At 45.3% G+C, this 17,641-nt stretch overlaps 1 protein-coding gene across 2 annotated transcripts in view; it reads right to left on the reverse strand.

The window, feature by feature from the left end:
- Nucleotides 1-15,777, reverse strand: part of PACC1 (proton activated chloride channel 1) — a 40,732-nt gene extending 24,955 nt beyond the window's left edge. Inside the window, exons 1-2 of one of the 2 annotated variants that reach the window (XM_032289172.1) lie at nucleotides 15,580-15,777; nucleotides 11,313-11,409 (exon numbers count right to left, since the gene is read on the reverse strand). In XM_032289172.1, the coding sequence (XP_032145063.1) occupies nucleotides 11,313-11,409; nucleotides 15,580-15,615 (133 nt within the window). In that variant the 5' untranslated portion in view covers nucleotides 15,616-15,777. The remainder of the gene's footprint in view (nucleotides 1-11,312; nucleotides 11,410-15,579) is intronic. The other variant, XM_032289173.1, reaches the window with a different exon arrangement.
- Nucleotides 15,778-17,641: the final 1,864 nt, after the last annotated feature.

The raw sequence follows: 17,641 nt of genomic DNA on the forward strand, positions 1-17,641 counted from the left end.
TTGTTACAGTATCTAGCAGTGTAATGGCATGTAACTGGAGACAGAAAATGTCTCACAGAAAGTATCTGAAAAAAACAATGGCTCAAAACTGGAGAAAGACATTAACTTACAGATCCAACAAGCTCAATAAATGCCAACCAGAATACATATAAAAAGACCATCCTGAGGCAAATCATAGTCAAACTGCTAATTAAAGAAAAATCTTGAAGGTGGTGAGGAAAAATTTTTTAAAAAATGTATGTATATATGTGTGTATGTGTACATATACATATATCACATATAGTGCACTGATACTAATGACAACTAATTTTTGGACAGAAACAATGGAGACCAAAAGACAACGGAACATCTTCAAATGCTGAAAGAAAGAAAAAAGTTTTGTCTACCAGTATAATTCTCTATCCAGCAAAACTTTAAAAATGAAGATGAAATATTTTCAAACACAATGGCTGAGAGAATTCATCACTAGCAGACCTGCATTACAATGCATGCTAACAAAAATTCTGAAAGCTAAAAGGAATTGACACTAGATGGTAACTCTCAGATGTAAAGAGCATTGAAAATGTTGAGTAAAACAAAAAAACCACTTAAAAAATTTATGACTGCCTACAGCAGAAATTACTCAACAGTAAAGTTTACAACTTGCAAAAAAGAAAAAACAGAGAACAAACAAACAAAAAACCCCAGAAAGACAAAAACAGCAAAATGGTAGAGCCAAATCCAGCCATATCAATAATTACATCAAATGTAAATGGACTAAACAGTTCAATTAAAAAGCAGAGACTGTCAGCCTGGTTTAAAAACCAAACCTAACCATATGCTTTGATAGGAAATGGATTTTAAATACAAAGACACAAAAGAAAATCTGCTCATAATTATTTCATTTCACTTCATTTAAAAGCACAAAAGCAGAATCAGCACAAAACTATCAGTCTCCTGGGTTGGTAAAGACAAGGAAATAATTCATTCTTTACTTCTACAAGATCAAGCACCACCTCTACATGCAAGATTTTGTACTAGGTGCTGCAGGGAGATATCAAGAAAGGAGGACTGATGGACTGTAATCCAAAGTACTACAGAATTTGGAAAGATGTGAGGATATAAAACATAAGGTTTCCTTCAACTGGAGGAAAAATGGGAAGCACAGGGAGAGTGGCAGTTATCAGCAAAGACTCTGTAGAGGGGGTCATGTTAGTTCTGCACCTAAACTACAAGGAGAATCTTAAGAAAGAAATAATTTGGTTTTCATTATTCATTTATTTTCTGAACTGAAAGAGTGGATATACTGCACAGTGGTTAAGACTTAGCATGAGCTTTACAGTCAGAGTTGTGAGCTCCAGCTGCAGCTTTGCTACTAACTACTCCATGGTCCTAGACAAGTTACTCAATGCACCTAAAACCTTACATTTTTCATGTAAAATTGAAATAATCCCATTTTACAGGACTTTTGAGAGAAGTAAATGAGAGAATGCTGCAAAATGCATTACATAGTGCCTGCTCAATGGTTACAATTACTGGTACCAAAGAAACAAAGTAACTTCTACCCTTCAAAAAATGAAGTGTTTAATTATGAAAACAGAAAAAATAAAGATCACAGAACTATAATCTCTTTTGAAAAATAAAACTGAAAAAATATATGCTGAAAATAAAATGGAGGGAGGGCACAATATACTGTCTTTCATATAGCAGGTATGTAATGTTTCCATGTTTGTCAAATGAATAAATAACCCAAATAATAGGTGAACTAAGTCTTGCCACGCTAACTCAATCTGTCAGAGAATACTAGTGCAATCAGGCATGCACAGCTATAAACCAAGTAATGTTCTTGCTGTTTTATTGGCAAAATACTTTAGAAAGTTTTTACTTTACACAGGAGTGCCAATTTCCAGAACTGTCAGTGAGGCTCCTTTAAGTTGTAAGAAACAGGTTACCGTGGGCAGTCAAGGTTTATTCTATAGGTATAAGAAGTGAGAACCAGGGAAACCCAATGGGTAGCTGAGAGCTATGCTACCAAGGTCCAAAGCAGCTCTAGTTGTCCAAAATAAATTAAAGCAATTCTTTCCCATCTCAGCTTCTTTTGTGCCTGATTCCACTTTCGCCTCTACCTACTGTTATTAGACACTGTGTCAATTTCTGTTCCTTCATAGCTTTGCTATCCTTCTTTCCATGTTTCTCTCATGACCCTGCTGCACTTTACTAAGTCCTTCTCCATGAGTCTTGCATTCAAATTCTCCCCCAGGGAGTATCCTATATAGGGTGTTCTGCTGGATACCTCACAAGACACTGACCTTTATGCCCAGCCTATGGATGGCTTCCCTTTCTTGGGTGCTGATCCCTGAGCAGTCAGCTGTAGCTGGGCTGCAGGACCACAGGATCTATGCACAGGAACCTACCCATAGTTATTTAGTTGGAAAGTACAACCAACTCCCATGGTCCAAATGGGACCATGGGTATATATGAGCTGCTCATAACTGCGGCAGCAGTGAGTACCAGCTTACTACATTCTAATGGGGTTTGACAAGATTGTAAGATAAAACTGAAGGAAGTCTGAAGTGACTGATTTGGTGCATAACATCTGAATCTAATTTTTAAGAGTTGATAGGGACCTAAAAGGCCATCTGGCCCAACTCCACTCTTTGTACAACAATCCATATCCCACAGCCAGTAACTGACACAATCAGATGAGAGTCTTAAGAGTCCTGACTCCTAGCCCAATGCTCTTTCCCTACACAACTGTGAGGATTAATATTTAAAATCAGTTAATAAAAGATCTAATTGAAAGAACATAACTTCATAACAAGTAGAGAAGTCTGAAATACTTTTTTTTTTTTTTTTTTTTTAAGAGACAGGGTGTCACTCTGTCACCCAGGCTGGAGGGCACTGGTGTGATCATAGCTCACTGCAGCCTTGAACTTCTGGGTTCAAGTGGGGTCTCACTTTGTCACTCAGGCTAGAGTGCAGTGGCATGATTTTTGCTCACTGCAACCTCCACCTCCCGGGCTCAATCAATCCTCCCACCTCAGCCTCCTGAGCAGCTGGGACTACAGGCATGTGCCACGATGCCCAGCTAATTTTTGTATTTTTTGTAGAGATGGGGTTTCACCATGTCACCCAGGCTGGTCTCGAAATTCTAGACTCAAGTGATCCACCCGCCTCGACTCCTAAAATGCTGAGATTACAGGCATGAGCACCTGAACTGGAAAACTTTTTTTTTTTTTGAGACAGAGTTTCACTCTTGTTGCCCAAGCTAGAGTGCAAGGATGCAATCTCGCTCACTAAAACCTCCACCTCCTGGGTTGAAGCAATTCTCCTGCCTCAGCCTCGTTGAGTAGCTGGGATTACAGGCACGCACCACCATGCCCGGATAAGTTTTTGTATTTTTAGTAGAAACAAGGTTTCACCATGTTAGCCAGGCTGGTCTTGAACTCCTGACTTCAGGTGACCTGCCTGCCTTGGCCTCCCAAAGTGCTGGGATTACAGGCATGAGCCACTGCACCTGGCCCGGCAAAATTTTAAGACAAACTGTACTACATCCAGGCTGAAGAACATAATAAAGATGAACAATAATTGGCATTTGCAGACAGGTGTGTCCACTCTGCATTAAGCCAGATAAACATGATTTGAAATGTTTTGCCTGCATGATAGCCTTGGTTAGGGAAAGAAATGAAGTTCTCCCTATATGTTTTTGAAAATTCTAAAAATAGGCATAAAACAAAAAGGTCACATGCTAATTCTAGCACTGTAATTCATCTGGTAGAGGTACTTAGAAAAAATTACTCTTGTGGGAACATTGACCAAAAGTCTTATCTTCTGTTTTACTCACAGAAGCCAAGTTTAGCTTCTTTACAGGCCTTTTCTTGATCCACAAATAGGCGTGTGATCTAAATAAAAACTGTAAAACTATTTACTTATCCTCCACATTTGCTATAAGTAACACTCCAATTCTGAAACTAGACACTTTATCATAAAAAAAAAAGGTGCTGGATATTTGATAAAATGTCCCACGCACTCTGTAGTGAGAAAACGGAACGCTGGCTTTTTGTGGCAAACTGGATGAATGTGCTTTAAAAGTATACATCCTTTAAATGAATGCAAACTCGGGGTAGTAGGAAGACAAAAATAATGCACAAGATTTTGCTGGGAAAGGTAGTTTGTATGATTTGTAAAACCCATGACAGAATTCCTTCAAAACAGCAAACTTGCCCCAGAATGCTAGTCTATCCACTAAGGGGATCTGTGATGGGCAATTCAGTTTCTGAAAATACCATGGAACCTCTACTCAGAGGAAGGGGCTTAGCTGTCTGCCATAATCCTGTGAAACTCCACCTTGCAGGAAGCATTGGACTAAGCGGCATTCTGAATTCTTTGCCTACCTTTTTTTGTTTGTTTAGTGTGGTAAGTTCTCTTTCTTCTTTTTTAGATGTAGTTTACATAACATACAATTTATCCTTTTAAAGTAAATATATTCAGCAGTTTTTAGTATATTCACAAGATGTATAACCACCACCACTAATTACAGAAAATTTTCATTACCCAAAAAGCAGCTCCGTATCCAGGAGTGGTTACTTCTCCTTCCCTAGCAACCACTAATCTGCTTTCTGCCCCTATGGATTTGCCTGTTCTGGATATTTCACATAAAGGGCATCATATATGTGGCTGTGTCTGACATCTCTCACTTAATGTTTTCGAGATTCAGCTGGGCACGGTGGCTCACGCCTGTAATCCCAACACATTGGGAAGCTGAGGCAGGTGGATCACCTAAGGTCAGGAGTTCAAAACCAGCCTGGTCAACATGGCAAAACCCAGTCTCCACTAAAAATACAAAAGTTAGCCAGGTGTGGAGGCAGGCACCTGTAATCCCAGCTACTCTAGAGGCTGAGGCAGAAGAATCGCTTGAACCTGGGAGGTGGAGGCTACAGTGGAAAAAAAAAAAAAGATTCATCCAAGTTATAGCATGCATCAGTTTCTCATTTTTTTATTGACAAATAATATTCTGTTGAGTGAATGTACCATTTTACCTATCCATTCATCAGTTGACGGTCATTTGGCTTATATCCACCTTTTGGCCATTACAAATAAAGCTGCTATGAACACTCATGTACATGTTTGCTGAAGATGTAAGCTTTCATGTGGACATAAGTATTCATATCTCATGAATATATACCTAGGAGTAGAATTGCTGGACTATAGGGTAACTCTGGAGTTAAGCTTTTGAGGAACTGCCAGATTATTTTCCATAGCAGCTACACCATTTCACATTCCCACCAGCAATGTATGGGGGTTCCAATTCCTCTACATCCTTGCCAAAACTTATTATCCATTTTTTAAAATTTACAGCCATCCTAGTGGGTGTGAAGTGGTATCTCAACGTGAGTTAGATTTGCATTTCCCTGATGACTAATGATGTTGACCATTATGTCATGTGCTTAACTAGTCATTTGTATATCTTCTTTCGAGTAATATCTATTCAGGTTCTTTGCCCATTTTTAAATTGAGTTATTTGTCTTTATTGTTGAATTGCAGGAGTTCTTTATATATTCTAAATACCAGTCCCTTATCAGATGTATGATGTGCAAATTTTTCCCACTCTGTGGGCTGTCTTTTCACTTTCTTGATAGTGTCCTTTGATACACAAAAGGTTTTCTTTTTGTGGGGGAGGGGGATGGAGTCTCACTCTGTGACCCAGACTGGAGTGCAATGGCAGGATCTCAGCGCACTACAACCTCCACCTCCCAGGTTCAAGCAATTCTCCTGCCTCAGCCTTCTGAGTAGCTGGAATTAAAGGCATGAGCCACCACACCTGGCTAACTTTGTATTTTTAGTAGAGGTGGGTTTTCACTATGTCCAGGCTGGTCTCGAAATCCTGACCTCAGGTTATCCACCTGCCTCGGCTTCCCAAAGTACTGGAATTACAGCTGTGAGCCACCATGCTCAGCCAATGTTTTTCACTTTGGTAAGGTCCAATGTATGAATTTTTTGTCTATCCCATTACATACAGTTGTTTCCAGGGAGAACTGATTATAATGACTAATTAACCAAGGGTTTTCCTCAGTTTGATTATATCTCTGGAATAAGAAACTGCTTATTCAATTAGCACGTCTGGTGTCATTTCTCCCTTTGAACAGAATACTAAGTGGTTCTGATTCATTTGACAGACAGGAAATGAATAGTTTTTACTGCATTATGGTATGGAATTATGTATTCCAGAGAATAAAACTGGAATACAACCCTGCACATTTGGGTGCTTAACTTGAATCTCCACTGTTAGCCAGGCTGGTCTCGAACTCCTGACCTCAGGTAATCTGTTCCCTTCGGCCTCCTAAAGTGCTGAGATGAGCCAAAGCATGAGCCCCTTCAGGTGTGAGCCACTGCTGGCCCCTTTATTCATTTTGAAGCACCTGATTCTACCATTTATTTGGCCCTCATTCATTCATTCCAGTTGGCTCAGTTGCTCCTAGATGAGATACTATCCTGCTTTAAATCTCCACTGCTCTTCCCCAGAGAACGAATAGGTACTGAGTTCCTACAGTACTCATACTCCATAGAAGTCCGACTTCTATGGAGTCATACTTCCTTAATACATTCCACACCAGACACTGGAGTTACAGTAAAGGAGAAGATAAAATCTGTGTGCCTCATAGAACTTGCAGGGCAATGCCAAGGAGTGGATAACAATTAACTAAATAATTAAACTCAATAAATGTGACCTATCAACCGTGCTAAGTGTTACAAAGGAAAGTACATCACAGGGAGAAAAGGACCTCATCAGGGAAGTCAAGGAAGGCTCTTACTCACCCTCTTTGTGGTGTTAGCATTTGGCATAACAGGTGAAGCAGTCCATAAGTCATCTGCTAGAGGGAAGGGAGAATTTGGAGCAGGAAAGCTCTCATCTAGGAACAACTGAGTCAGAGTCAGAATACTTTTGGAGCAGATGACCTTGGGAGATAGCAGGTGACAGAGCAGATCACCCTGGGAGATAGCAAATTTGAGCCCTGCCACTCATGAGCTCTGAGCATGTTCCTTAATGTCTGTGCCTTGGGTTCCTCAGCTATAAACTAGGACTAACCAACCATTTGCCTCACAGAGTGGCTGTGAAGATTATGAGATAAAGTGTATACAAAAAGCCCTACAGGCCGGGTGCAGTGGCTCACACCTATAAGAGACCAAGTTCTCTCAGCACTTTGGGAGGTCAAGGCAGGCTTGAGCTCAGGAGTTTGAGACCAGCCTGGGCAACACTGCATAACCTTGTCTCTCAAAAAAATTTAACAATTAGCCAGGTATGGTGGTGCATGCCTGTAGTCCCAACTCCTCGGGAGGCTGAAGTGAGTCATAATCACACCACTGCACTGTAGCCCAGTCCACAAAGCAAGGCCCCATCTTAAAAAAAAAGAGCCCTCCACAGGCCTAATACATGAAAGCACCCCCAAAATGGCAACCATTATCATCATTACCATTATTTGGATTACTATTAGAAGACTCAAAGGGGCCGAGTGCAGTGGCTCATATTTATAATCCTAGCACTTCGGGAGGCTGAGGCAGGCGGATCACTTGAGGTCAGGAGTTCAAGACCAGCCTGGCCAACATGGTGAAACTCCATCTCTACTAAAAATACAAAAATTAGCCAGGAGTGATTCCAAATGCCTGTAATCTCAGTTACTCGACGGGCTGAGGCATGAGGATTGCTTGAACTCAGGAGGTGGTGCAGCAAGCTCAGATCATGCCACTGCACTGTAGCCTGGGTGACACAGCAAGATTCAGTCTCAAAAAGAAAAAAAAAAAAAACACTCAGAGGCAGGAAATGAGCTCTGAGAGTTGTGTCAGTCCATCAAATTTGAGCCAACTCACTATTAGGACAGCCAAATGGACTGAGATCTGAATCTTCTGTGGTTTAGAAAGTAAGCCCAGCTCATCTGGTTCCCCCAAAGCAACTGGGAAGGCTCTTGCCAGTTGATGAACTACCCAAAATTTGTTCTACCTGAGGCCTGGCTTCCTATTCTGATTGATCTCAGGCTTTGCAGCTCCAGGAATCTGAGGCAAAGGAGAGGCTGCTAAGGTCCAAGGTCATCAGGGCCACCTCCTAATTTACTTGGACACTTCTCTATGAAAGGAAACACAAAGGCAAGCCTCATCACTTCTAAGTCTGGCGTCCTTCCTCTTCTTCCTCCTGCCTCCATCTATGCTCTCTGGTTGAGGGCAAGAGGGTAGTGCAAGGTGTGGGTGGCAAAATAAAGGCTCCCAAAGATGTCCAAGTGTTAATCCTTACAGCCTATAAATATGTCAAGTTCCATGGAAAAGGGGAATTAGGGCAGCAGATGAGACTAAGGTTGTTAATCAACTGAGTTTAAAGCAGAGAGATTTTCCTGGGTTATCTGGGTAACCCAATGTGATCACAAAGGCCCTCTAAACATGGAAAAAGGAGGCAGGAGAGTCAGCGTCAGAGTAATGTGATGTGAGAGAGACCTGACCAGCCACTGCTGCTTTTGAAGCTGGAAGAAGGGGCCACAAGCCAAGGAATGCAAGAGTCCTCCAGAAGCTAGAAAAGTCAAAGACCAAGTTCTCTCCTTGAGCCTCTACAAAGGAATTCAGGCCTGCCAACAGTTTACTTTTCACCCAGAGAGCTCCATTTTGGACTCCTGACCTCCAGAACTGTAAGATAATACATTTTTGTTTTTTTAAGCCACTAAGTTTGTGGTAATTGGTTATAGAAACAATGTAAAACTAATATACAGGGCTTTCAAATTGTTCTCCCTGGAGCCTTAGGGCTTTAGAGGCAATGCCTGGTGTCAGAGGGAATGTTAGCCATGCCACTATCTTTTACATATTGGGCTTTAATAAAAAATGCTTAAAATATTGTTTTGCGTGAGCATTTTTGGTTTTTGTCTGCTTGGTAGAGACAGGATCTTGCTTTGTTCTCGAGGCTAGTCTCAAATTCCTGACCTCAAGAGATCCTCCCATCTTGGCTTCCCAAAGTATTGGGATTACCACCACTTAAAATAGTGTTTAGAAACCACTGGTGTAGTAGAGAGTTTAGGGTTGGGTGGAGCTTAATTCAGTCTGTGTTTTCCAGCTGTATGACCTCCCCGTGCTTTACTCAACCTCCCTGACCCTGGAGACCTCATCTGTAAAAGAGGGATAACCACCTCACAGGTCTGATGTGAGAATTAAATGGGGCAAATGGGGTATGACAGATCCTGGCACAGGGGAAGCAGTCAGGAAATGCTAGCTGCCCTTCCAGCCTCCTTCCTTCCATGTAATTTTTTTTTTTTTTTCTTGAGACAGAGTCTCAATCTTGTCGCCCAGGCTGGAGTGCAGTGGCATGCTCTCGTCTTGTGAACTCCACCTCCTGGGTTCAAGTGATTCTCCTGCCTCCGCCTCCCAAGTAGCCGAGATTACAGGCACGTGGCAACAAACCTGGCTAATTTTTGCATTTTTTAGTAGATATGGGGTTTTACCATGTTGGCCAGGCTGATCTCGAACTCCTGACCTCAGGTGATCCACCCGCCTCAGCCTCCCAAAGTGCTAGGATTACAGGCATGAGGCACCATGCCTGGTCCCTTCCATGCAGTCTTCTCTAAGGAGCAGGCAGAATCACATTAGTTCCTGTCCTGTTCCCTCTCCCACAAATACATGGCACCCACCCAAGAAGCTGAAGTCAGGCTGGGGCTTCATTCATTCACTCAATAACTCTTTATTACGTGGTCAAGGCTAGGGTGGTGAGCAAAACAGACTGGTCTTCTGTCCTCAGGGAGCTTCATTCTAGTAGAACAGGGGTCCCCAAACTCCAGGCCACAAACCAATACAGGTCAATGGCCTGTTAGGAACTGGGCCACACAGCAGGAGGTGAGCAGTGAGTGAGCATTACTGCCTGAGCTCCACCTCCTTTCAGATCAGCTGTAGTATTACATTCTTACAGGAGTGCAAACCCTATTGTGAACTGTGCATACAAGGGATCTAGGCTGTGCACTCCTTATGAAAATCGAACTATGCCTATAATCTGAGGCAGAACAGTTTCAGCCTGAAACCATCCCCCAACCTCCATTTGTGGAAAAACTGCCTTCCACAAACCAGTTCCTGGTGGCAAAAAGGTTGGGGACTGCTGTAGTAGAAGAGACAGACACTGGTCAGACAAACAAATGCACCACTCCAACAACAACGGCTGGAAAGGAGAGGCACATGGACTACGAGACAGTGCTGGAAGGTGGGAGGTAGTCTGGCCAGAAGGTTAGAGAAGGCTCTGTAGAAAAAAATCAGAGAACTGAAAGCTGAAGAATGATTAGGCACTAACTATGTGAAGAAGGAAAGTGAGTTCCAAGCAGATAAACAAACAACAAAAAGGCCCTATGGTGAAAGGGAATGGAGCCTAAATTTAAAAAGATCAGCATGGCTGAGGGCCAGAGAAAAAGGGGATGGATGAGGGGAAGGAAGGGAGAGCTACTCTGAAGTTCAGCTGAATAAGTGGCAATTCCATTCCTGGAAACAGGAAATACTGGAAGAGGACCAAGCTGGGACTGAGAAGATCATAAGGTCAATTTTGGACACGTGGAGTTGAGGGAACCCTTGGGAAATCCAAGCAGAACTATCACCTGGGCAGCTGGAAATACAGGATATGTAAGTTTGGAATTTGTAGGTAATCTCTGGGCTAGAGATGTAAACATGGGAGACACATGTGAGCACGTGTGGTTGAAGCAGAGGGGCAGGCCTGGGGGGAGCTGCCTATGAGAGTAAGAGAAAGGGTCCTGCAACCAACACTGAATGCCTAAGAGCTGGAGAGAGTAACCATAATGGAACCTGGAAGGAGTGGCCTGAGAAATGCTCCATCACAGAAGCTAAGGGAGCAGCGTGTACCCAGGAGGAAGAAGTAGTCAGCAGCGTCCAACATTGCTGTAAGGCTCCATAAGATGTCAAGTGACTGATAGGACCCTGCTTACCCAACTTAGCAGCATTACTGGATAGACCTGGTACCTGAAAGGTGGGGCCTATTAGATCTTCTTTGACTTGGATATTAGAGGCTCACCTGTTAGCAGCTTCAAGGGAAAGAGGAAGAGAAGAACCAAGATCCAAGCATTTGCCATTGTATGCCATGACCTGGCCTCAGGAACTGGCTCAAATTGGAGTTAAGAACAGATATCAGCCTAGACACAGCCTCTGTTCCAAAGCTGGTTAAATATGTATAGCTTTAAAACTAGGGCAATTCTTGAGATCTGACACCAGGGTGCAGGGCAGGGGGCTCCTCCTCTCCCACAGTTGGCAAGGCGCCTGGACTGGGGCGTCCAACTACAGCAACAGCACAGGAAAGCACCAAACCCACTCACCTGGTAAGACACCTGGACCTTGGACTTTGACTGTCTCCTCGTCCTGCTCGTCTGCCAGCTCTGAGTTCTCAACCACCTGGTCCAACTCCTCACTCAGCTAAAGGGAGAAGCAAAAAGAGCAAAACTGAGTCAGCCGTGTCAGCCTTGCTTTTCTAGACTAGAATAAGAAAGCAGAAGCTGTTTCTCACTTAATTGTCACCAAAAACCACATGATGTAGAGTGCATTACAGCAATTTCACAGATGAGGACACCAAAGCTCAGAAAGCTCAAGAAACTTTCTGCCCGTTATGTTCCTAGGACTACTGTAGGAAGTACCACAAACTGAACAGCTTAAAGTAACAGAAATGTCTTCTCTCACAGTTCTGGAGGCCAGAAGTCTAAGTCAAGGTTTTGGCAGGGTTGGTTCCTTCTGCGAGTGGTGAGGGAATCTGTTCCATGCCTCTCTTCTGGCTTCTGGTGACAGCTAGCAATCTTGGCATTCGTTGGCTTGCAGAGGCATCCAATTTCTGCTCTCTGCTGCCATCTTCACAAGGTGTTCTGTGTGTCTTCACATGGTCGTCGTCTTTAAGGACACCAGCAATGTTGGATTAGGGGCCCACCCTACTCCTATATGTCCTCATCTTAACTAATTACACCTGCATTGACCCCATTTCCAAACAACGTCACAATCTGAGGTACCTGGGGTTAGGACTTCAACATATCTTTTTTAAGGAAACACAATTCAACGAACACAAGGCCAGGGAAAGGTACAGCCAGGAGTCAAATCCAAGCTGGTCTGGTTCCAAAGCCTATGGTCTTAACCACTTCCCAAAGGAAGAGGAAATGTGGATTAGAGTCTGCTGAAAGAGAATAGGCAACAGTGAAGGTGGTGTCAGAGCTCTCTCTGGCACTCTGGCCGAAGTCCACCAACTTGGGCTGCAAATAGCAGAACAAAGCAGGAGGGGCAGGCAGTCCATCACAGGGCTAGGTGCTAATTATAATCAGCAACCTGGTAGCCGGCAACAACCTCAACCTCACTTCACCAGTGGTCTCACCTGTCAAATGAGGAAATTATACCGCTGAGAAGGGTAGAAGGATGGAAAGGATACCATTATAATCAACAAGTCTCTGCAGGATGAAGTAGGAGGGCAAAAGAGGTCAAGACTAGAGCTTAGAAGGGATGTCATTCCTGAATTGGAAGGGAGAGGGGACAGCTTTCCCAAGCATTTTTTCAGGCTCACAGCATCAGTGTTTAAGGTTTCAAGACATTTTCATTAAAAACTCTTCTCCAAGAGAGGAGTGAAAAACAGCTCTTATGCATCTGTTTTTCGATCTCCCTCCCCACAACTCCACTCCAGCCCCTTATAATCAGGCAAACCTCCAGTTTAAAGCCCTCCAAGCACAAAAGAAAAGGCTGAGTGGGGGGCTTGGCATGGTGGCTCATGCCTGTAATTCGAGCACTTTGGGAGGCTGAGGTGGGTGAATCTCTTGAGATCAGGAGTTCGAGACAAGTCCGGTCAACATGAAGCCCCATCTCTACTAAAAAATACGAAAATTAGCTGGGCATGGTAGTACACACCTGTAGTGCCAGCTACCTGGGAGGCTGAGGCAGGAGAATCTATTGAACCTCAGAGGCAGAGGTTGCAGTGAGACAATATCACACCATTGCACTCCAGCCTGGGCGACAAAAATGAAACTCTATCTCAAAAAAAAAAAAAAAAGAAAACAGGAAAGCAACCAGTGAGAAAGGGGCAGGGAGGCTGGCGAAGGCACCAAGAGATATAAGCCACTAGCGGGAGCACAGATAAAGAAGTCCCCAGAGGTTTCGCTGGCCAAAGGGAGAGGAGGATGTTAGTTCTAGGAAGTCTCAAAGTTCCCTAATCCAAGCCTCACCCAGCTTCACCCTGATCCAGGTGCTAACACTCTCCCAGAGAGTTCCCTGATTACCCGCAGCCATAATGAGCCTACCTCCTTGCCTGCCCCTGGCCAAATTATCAGTATATCCCACCCTCCCTAAGGCAAAATCCCCCCCTCAGTAAATAAAACTACTCACAGCTAGGTACACTCACAGAATGGTTCAGGCAAGAAAGATGCTGGACATTCTCTGGGTGGCCCCTTTCTTTGAAGAGGGAAGACACAGGTGGTATAGAACAGGCCTCTGAAGAAGGCAAGGGGAAGGAACCCTTCCAGTGCTTTCCACCTTAGAGATGCCTCCAAAGAGAAACTGTGTCCACCTGGGCCTTGGCCCTGCAAGTGGGATAAGTGCCTATTATTTTAATATTTTATGAGCCCTGCTAGGTGAGGAGATACGGCTGGCTATGTGTGGCTGGTGAGGCTCATATTCCTGCTTACCTAGGACCCCAAGGCACCCTAGATGCAGGAGCTGCCCACACCCTGTTAACAAGAGCTATTATTCACTGTGGGGTCACTATCTGCCAGACACTGAGCCAAGCACTTTCCACACCAACTTATTTAATCCCCAACCAACCCTAGGAGGTAGAGACTTTTATTAATCTTCATCTTTCAAAGAAACTGAGGCTCAGAAACTTATGTGACTTGATAAAAGTCACACAAATGGCGAGAGACAAAGCCAAGACAGGAATGTGGGCTTTCTGACTTGAAATCCCTAGTATTTGTCCACTGTGACTAACAACCAAAAATCAACCAAAAATTCCCCAGGATTCCCCCACTGTTTAGGGTGCAGAATCTAGGGGCCATGGAATCCACAACATTGGTTAAAATCCCTCAGACTCCATTCAGACAAAGAAAACAGATGGAATAAAGGAGATGGGAGGAGAAATACAGAAATCTGTCCAAGGCCAGATTCCAGCCAAGATCCTACACTAAAAAATGGCAGGCCTTAGGCAAATCTCATCTGCCTTCAACTTGGCTTCTCCCTCCACTGTAGGGCTAAGCCACCTGCTTTATATAGTCCACAAAGCCCTTCTGTGAATCGGTCTCTCTTTACAAAGGGAGGTATGTACAGCAGTAACTATTGACTAAGGCAGAAGGCAGCAAGTTCACATGAGAAGGCCAAACAGAACGCCAGACCAGTCTGGAAATTCAACCCCCACGGAGCACATGGAACTTGAAGTAGCCTTTGACTTATGGGGGCGTTTTACCCAGTGAAGTTTGGCGGAGGGTTGGCGAAAAAATGGTGTGAGTAAATGCACAGAAAAAGGAGCACATTTTAAAACTGAGTTTCCATTGTGGCAGAGCCTAGGCGGGTGAGGAGGTGGCAAGGGTAATGAGAGGCACGGCTGCTACGCTGCACGGAGCTTTGGGAGCTTGCTGAGAAGTCTGGACTGTTCTAGGGAGACCAAGGGCAGCGTCACATCTGAGGAAAAAAAGGAATGCTCCGAGGTCAAGGCAGTGCCTCCAGGCAAATCTGGAAAGTATGAGACTAAAGGGAAAGAAGGTAAAACAGTATCACACTCAGAGGTTACAGCAAACACAGGGACACAAACTGGAGGAGGACGGGTGCCTGGCCTTGGCCAGTGAGGGGGCACGGTGGAGGGGCACAGAAGAGGACGGTTGCCAAAGATGACCAAGGTCTGGGGCCCGAAAAGAGGCGGAGGAGGAGAGCAGTTTCACTAATTACAGCTGGAGAAGTCAGGAGGCAGGGCTGGCCTGAAGGAAGCGCTAAACGCAAAGCCTGCAGCGCAGGACAGAGAAAAGACAAAGAACTGGAAAAGTGGCAAAGTCGTGGGAGGAGGTGAGACTGGAGGGAGAGACGGAGAGGAACGAACACCAGCAAAGTCCATGAAGGCACTTTTTCACAGTTAGGCGGTCACCAAAAAACAGGTAATCAATCCTGTCACCAGCCGCGGAGACCGTGAGCTCTTGGGCTCGGAGGGGGAGGATGCCCACGACGCCAACCGCGCATCTGCTCTCGCCGGGAGGAGGGCGCGGGCGCTCCACTTGTTGCAAAGAACGCCGGGTTCCTCGGGCCACCAGGCTGCCGCTCCGGCTGGGAGCGCGGAAAGCTGGGCCTGACGTAGCTTTAATCATTCACCTGCTGTTTACGGGTCGCGGCGCCAGGGACCCTACTCCGGCCCTCGGCCAAACGACCCGCAGCATCCGGGGAGGCTGGGCGCCCGCTTCGCCACCTAGCTTTCTTCCTGCCCCTGGGCCGCTCTTCTGCACCCCCGGAGCCCTCTACAGACGCACCCGCAGGTCCCTCCGAAGAGCCCTGGGCCGTGCAGCCCTGACGCCCCCACCCCGACCGCTGGGACCCTGCTCCTCCGCCTCACAGGAAACCTCCCTTCCGTCTCTCACAACCTCCTACCTCCTGGTAGGATGTGGAGCGCTCCTGCCGGATCATGGCACTGACCAGAGCTTCGGCACACCTGAGACCGCCACTGCCCGCGGCGCAGGGAGGCAGCACTGCGGCCGCGGCACCTGGACCTGCGAGCTCCGCGAGGCGAAACCGGTCCAGAAGGGCGTCCCCGAGACCAGGCGTGGCGGTACTCGGCGCATGCGCCTGGCCGCTGCCGCCCTGGAGCCGCGAAAGTGTTGCTGGGAAATGTAGTTCTGCTTGGAGGCGGCCCTCACACCCCTAGGGGCGGCAAAGCTTGCCTGTGACCCTGGGCCAACTCAACTAGTCCTTAGACATTTGCCTCTGCGTCTCTCACTTCCTCTCTTTGTTGGAGGGGGAGGGACGGAGAAGAGGAGTAGAAAGTGGAACAAAGTCAGAGGAGAGATGAGTAGAAGCCCGTAAACTATAATTGCAAGAGGAAGCTTGGCCTGGCAATTTAGAACCGTAATAAATGTCTGGAGAGCACTTTGTATGTCACAAAGCGCTCTCACTCACGTTATGCCCTTGATTCTGCAAGGAACCCTGTAGGAGGACATTTTTCTCCCTCTTTTACAAATGAGGAAACTGAGGTACTTTGTTTCGAAAGGATGTGGGTGGAGCGGTAATCAAGTGAAGATTATTTCATCCAGGGTAGACTACAGAGCCGATGTTCTCCCCATTATTCCAAGGGCAGGAGTACCCCTAGGTTCCTGTCCTGGCTCTGACCTTCACCATTAGGTCTTGCAATACTCTAAGCCCTCCTCTCCTCGCCTTAGAATGCAACTGCTAAACCCTGCCCTGCCTGACAAGGCCTATGTAAGCAAAAAGGAAAAGATCGTGCAGAGAAAGCCCAAAGGCACTGTTCAGCCACAGAAGAAGCCTCAAGCCCTAAATATGGCCTAAAATCTGGTGTTGGCACTGTGGCAGGGTGGACCTGAAGGCCACATCTTCCTCTCCTCCCACTGCCTGAAACAGCTGTTGTGTGGGGGCCCTCAGCTGCTTAGTGGTGAAGCAGATAGAGGCTGCTTGTTGTGCCTCGGTGAATGCTGCTCTGTGTCCCTTGCAGCTGCAGCTTGGTAACCCCTCCACTCAGGCCACTGGGAGCCTCTTCCCTCCTCAGTGATAAGCAGAGTAGCGCCAGCCATATCTAAGAACTCTGGACCTCCTGGAGCATTAGCAATGGGAGGTACCCATCACCTCTCCTGAACACTCACCCCTATCCCTGGCCTTCTGCTCTTACATCTGTTATATGGGACAATATACATTGTGCCTAATACATTGTAGGCACTCAACAAATGTTTGTTAAATTTATGAATGGAACACTGATTCCAGCCATTTCATTTAACAGTTGTTTACCAAAACAAATCAACAACAACAGACCACTAATTAAATTCCTTATTGTGTTAATACAAGGGTATTTGATAGAACAAGTTCACATGATCATAGAATATTAGAGCTAGAAGGAACCAGAGAATTCTATTCCAACCCTATCATTCTTCTCTGGTCTTTGTTGGTATGACCAAACTAGAAAATTATGGGCTCCCACATTTGAAGGAGATACTGGCTAATAAAATATAAAACATGGCTTAACAAATATAATGTGCTGGGTACTGGGATACAGAAATGAATAAGGTACCCTTGGGTCCTGGCTTTTGTGGCTCTTTCATGCTAGTGTGGAGAGACAGAGCATAAAAACAGGTGATGGGTTGGTAGATGCAGCAAACCACCATGACACACCTTTACCTATGTAACAAACCTGCACATTTTCTGCACATGTATCCTGGAACTTAAAATTAAAAAGAAAAGGGTGCAGTGGCTCACGCCTGTAATCCCAGCACTTTGGGATGCAGAGATGAGTGAATCACGACGTCAAGAGTTCAAGACCATCCTGCTCAACATGGTGACACCCCCCCATCTCTACTAAAAATACAACAAATTAGCTGGGTGTAGTGGCAGGTGCCTGTAATCCCAGTTACTCGAGAGGCTGAGACAGGGGAATTGTTTGAACCTGGGAGGCAGAGGTTGCAGGCAGCAGAGATCACGCCACTGCACT

This window comes from Sapajus apella, unplaced genomic scaffold (genome assembly GCF_009761245.1).
Source record: "Sapajus apella isolate SASKATOON/1434 unplaced genomic scaffold, GSC_monkey_1.0 scaffold22, whole genome shotgun sequence".
NCBI lineage: Eukaryota > Metazoa > Chordata > Mammalia > Primates > Cebidae > Sapajus > Sapajus apella.